Raw genomic sequence first — 4,402 nt, forward strand, 5'->3', positions numbered from 1 at the left:
TTGGGCGGCCTGAGCGGCTTGGGCCTGCTGCTGGGGGTTGAGTGAGGCGTGGGCATGCGCGTGGGCGGAGGGATAGCCGCCCATCGCAGCCATGCTCATCGGACTCAACGAAAGAGTCGGCATCGAGGAAGGCATCGTTGGCACGACGCTGCTGCTTGCGGGCACGGCCGACGGATGCTAAATCAAACAACGAAATCATCAGAGGAATAACAACAATAATAATAATAACAATAATAATAATAATTACAACTATAAAACAATAATTATATTAATATAATACTTTACGAAACTATAACAAATAAACTCAAAGTTCTAGAAAAAGGAAGAAGGGGCGAAAAAGGTTAGAGGGAGGGTCAAATGGAAAAAGCCAAGAAAGAGGCACATAATGGCACACGTACACCAAATGTAAGAATGAATGAGTAGTGGAACTCATCATAGTTCGTGAGCACTGCGATCGCTTAGTCTAGCGATACCATGATAATATAGAACATTGATTTCACCAACGAAGGTATTATTAACTCGAACATTGAGTAGAAAGATTTTGATGGATTGTACTTTGATCATCTACCATTAGTACACCTAAAATGTGTTAATTTTAAGATTTGTATTCCAAGGTTGCAGATTTGGAACACCTGGGACGTAAAGATTAAGACTGAGTTCCAAATGAACAAATTTTTATGGTGGAACTAACTCAATTAATTAATTCCTGTTTTAAAACCGGCTTGTAAAGTCAAAGTTATGAAAAATATTCATTGAATTGATAAAAAAAAAAACGAAAGAAATTTAGATAGTTGCAACTATCTAAATTGTTTAAAATCTATATTAATATAAAATATAATCAGCAATAATAATTAAAACTAAATTATTATTACGCTATGTTTGTTTTAAGGTGACGTTTACTTCAAAAAAAAGATCAAACTAAAAACAAACTAAAAAACAAGAGCTAGAAGAAGTTAAAATGATTCAATACCTGTTCGCTGAGGTGGGAAAAAATTAAAAACGAGCAGATCGACCTACTACCAAGTTATCTATGGTAAGCAATGAAACATTTAATAAAAGCACGAAGTTAGCCTGGTTAGTAAGGCCACAATAATTTCGAGACCATGTACGAACATTGTACGTATGTGATCTCTAAATCTAAATTTGGTAGCAATGGCGGCCAGACGCCGCTGATGGTGCGAACAACTTAAGAGGCTAAGAGCGACATCTAGTACATTTTTGTCTAATATTAGTTTAAGCTGCGACTATGCATGAAGCGAATAATTAGTGGCATTGGCGTTCAGCAGCAGCAGCGGCGGCGGCGAGAGCAATAGCAGCAGCGATAGCAGCAGCAGCAGCAATAGCAGCAAAAAATACGTGGAGCACTATTCGTGTATAGCCATATATAATTAGATGATGACTTTTCCGTGTTCCCCTCGTTTTGAATATAAGCTTCTTGCACTGGTTGTGAAAATGACTATGATTTTTGGGAGAGGCGGAGCGTAAAAGAATCAGGTACAGATAGAAAGTTCACTCAGCTTAAGAAATCGTTCAGAAAGCGAGCAGCGATAGTAGCACCATTAACAGGTAGTGAGAGATGCAAGCAGCTCAGCGAGATCCACCACCACGCGCACAAAAAGAGCAACGGCTGAAGCGGCATATCACAGCATCAGTAATAAAAGTATCAGCATCGTCATCGGGATTATATTACTAATACTAGTGGTCAGTTTCTTATTATCATTATAAACGAAGGTGTCCTTTTTATGACTATTAAAGATCATAAGCTAAGATTCAATGGCTCTATTCTGGAAAGCAATTAACCAGGCTTATTAATACTCAGGTCATATATATGTGTATATATATATATATATATATATAAGCAAAGCTGATTAGCAAAGCAAACCTAACTGACGACAGTGGGATCCTTACAACGTATATGTCATTTATAAGACTTATAATTTTTTACCATTATTTTTATTATCAGATATAGCAATAAATAAGGCATCTAGTACTCGTATCCAATTATAATCCAACAAGTATAACATAATATATGTATTTCACCAATACTATCAAATTTCGTTAGTAAAATTCAATAAAACAAAGGCCCTAGATTTGATTAGAATTTTTATTGGTTTTATAATTGTAAAATCGGTACAAAACAAATAGTGTTATTCTTTCTCATTAAAATTACTATTCAAGGCACAAACATTAAAGCCAAGTTTAAAAGTTTACTCAAGACACAATAGCGTTCATCAATGATTCAGAGGTGCAAGCGCTTTTATTTCTGTGTAAGCCAAAGCGAAGCAAATTCATATGGGCCTGGTGACACTAGGATAGATATAACGTTTGAAGATATTTCATAATATGTGAAAAGGTAGTTGTGCCAATTGGCTTAATAATAAAATACACCACACAAAAAGTTACACATAGTAATAACAAAGCTTATTCTAGATGCACCTTACCCTATTCCGTATATATAGCTTAAATAATACTTGACTTGTGTAGAAGCGAAAGCAAAAATTCGTAGTGAAATATCATTTTTAGCTAACGTAAAGAGCCTCATATTGCCCCTCTACTAGGCTACAGTAAAAAGGTACCTCAAAATTCTTATATGTATTCAAGAATTTACCAATATTAGGTCTGAAATCGAAACGAAGAGGAGAATCGTACTTAGTGGGTGTGGTGCCGTTCTAATGAAGACTGGTATTTATTAAGCTACAGTTGTACTATACTAGAATGTTATGATTTTATTTAGATGCAGGGAGTTCGTTAAATCGGTCCTAGGGTCAATAGCACGAATTCTCAGGCAGATAGAAATACGTAGCTGATTTGAATCGCATGGGTCTCAGCTGTACATACCTGGGTGAGTCCGGCGGAGTCAGGCGTCTGCTGCAGGCTGTTCTGGTCCTGCGCGACCGTACCAAGGGGCAGGCATGTCCAACTGTCATGAGCTGAGGCTAGCAATGAACGACATCGAGGACTCTGTTCAAAGTAAGTCGATTCTCTGAGAACTCGTATCTTGCGCTAAACAGGGACATATCTAGTATTTTCTTATACATTTGTGCTAAGATGACCTTAACTCCCGCCATTGCTACAACTAATCGAAATAGTCTGAGCCGCCTCCATTCAATGCCTTAGACCTCCCTAGGAGGCACCCGGAACGAACTTGAGCTGTTTGGTAATTTTCGACCATTCCTGCTGCCTATAATGACAGCAAGAGTCGTTGAAACTGGTGAAAAGTTGGTACTTGTTTGCCCGGTTATTCTGTGATGCGTTTTTACTATGACAGCCTAAGCTGAATTTAGTACAATCAACAACGTTTATTAAGAGCGGGCTCAGTCGTTGCTTTCCTTGGAGCAAGAAAGAGCTTTCGACTTACATTCAGAATATCACTTGTCGTCCCAGCATGCCAACGGCATACCCAAATACCGCACAATTTGTATGAATACAGAGGGTTATTTTGTACGCTTACTATGTCGTGGGATTTTTTTTTTGTTAAAATTACGCATGGTATTCTATTCTTTACACCAATCAAATCTACCGACGTCTATAACCGACCGTCGCTGTAAGCGAAGTTGGTCTGTTGAAACCCTGTTAATCGCTGCCTCATTTTACTTCGTCGAAAATTTATAAACATAAAAAAGTAACCAAGAGTTGCCTGTTGCTATTTACATATACATATCGAATGGAGTCAAGTAATTGCTCTTATCCTCTCCAACATTTATCACCTAGAAGAATTAAATTTATTCTACCTCAAGCTAAGACATCGAATACTCGACTAAATTGAAGTATGCTTGTATAGAAGAACGTCTAGTACTCAAACGGGTACCTATAACGCGATAGGCATAGCCGCCTTTGTCTGCCATAATCAACGTTCATTGGAATCTGTAACCCTTCAACTCTGCCCACGTTTATCGATTCCTGCTGAGGCTCGTTTCGGAATACAACAGTAGTATAAGGCCGTTTCACTCGTCTAGAGATAATGCGGATTATATAAACTGCTTAACTCGTAAACAACGCATTTTCCTAAAACGCGTGAGTAGGTATTAGCTGAGTGAGAATCGTGACACGTACCTATCTAATTAAGCGAGTAGAGTTTCACGACTTTATACGTGTCAACTTGAAACTGATGATTGCTATACATATTGCGAACTGATAATGGAAGGGCTACGATATAACTTCGAATTTGGGTAATCCACGTTTCCACTATGAGCGGTGTGTTCTTGGCTTTTACGTCAATGGCTTGCCTTTACATAGAGAGAGCGATAGGCGTCATGCCACACTCTCAAATAAGGAATCCAAGACAACTTGTAGGAGATGCAGCTAGAGGCAACAGCGCCTCTGCAGATTGATAAAAGTGTTTTATTTGTATTACGTTTTCAACTAAGGTCGGTGTTTTAATGTTTGCCTTATCCCTGTTTTT

The 4,402-nt window shown here is 38.2% G+C and overlaps 1 protein-coding gene across 1 annotated transcript in view; it reads right to left on the reverse strand.

The window, feature by feature from the left end:
• Positions 1 to 3,172, reverse strand: part of LOC111247362 (uncharacterized) — a gene marked incomplete in the record, with an annotated part of 24,838 nt that extends 21,666 nt beyond the window's left edge. Inside the window, 3 exon segments of the mRNA XM_022798167.2 lie at positions 1 to 177; positions 2,839 to 3,003; positions 3,146 to 3,172. Coding sequence (XP_022653902.2) covers positions 1 to 177; positions 2,839 to 3,003; positions 3,146 to 3,172 — 369 coding nt within the window.
• Between the last annotated feature and the right edge of the window lie 1,230 nt (positions 3,173 to 4,402).

The sequence above is a fragment of the Varroa destructor genome, unplaced genomic scaffold (assembly GCF_002443255.2).
Source record: "Varroa destructor unplaced genomic scaffold, Vdes_3.0 BEIS01000003.1, whole genome shotgun sequence".
NCBI lineage: Eukaryota > Metazoa > Arthropoda > Arachnida > Mesostigmata > Varroidae > Varroa > Varroa destructor.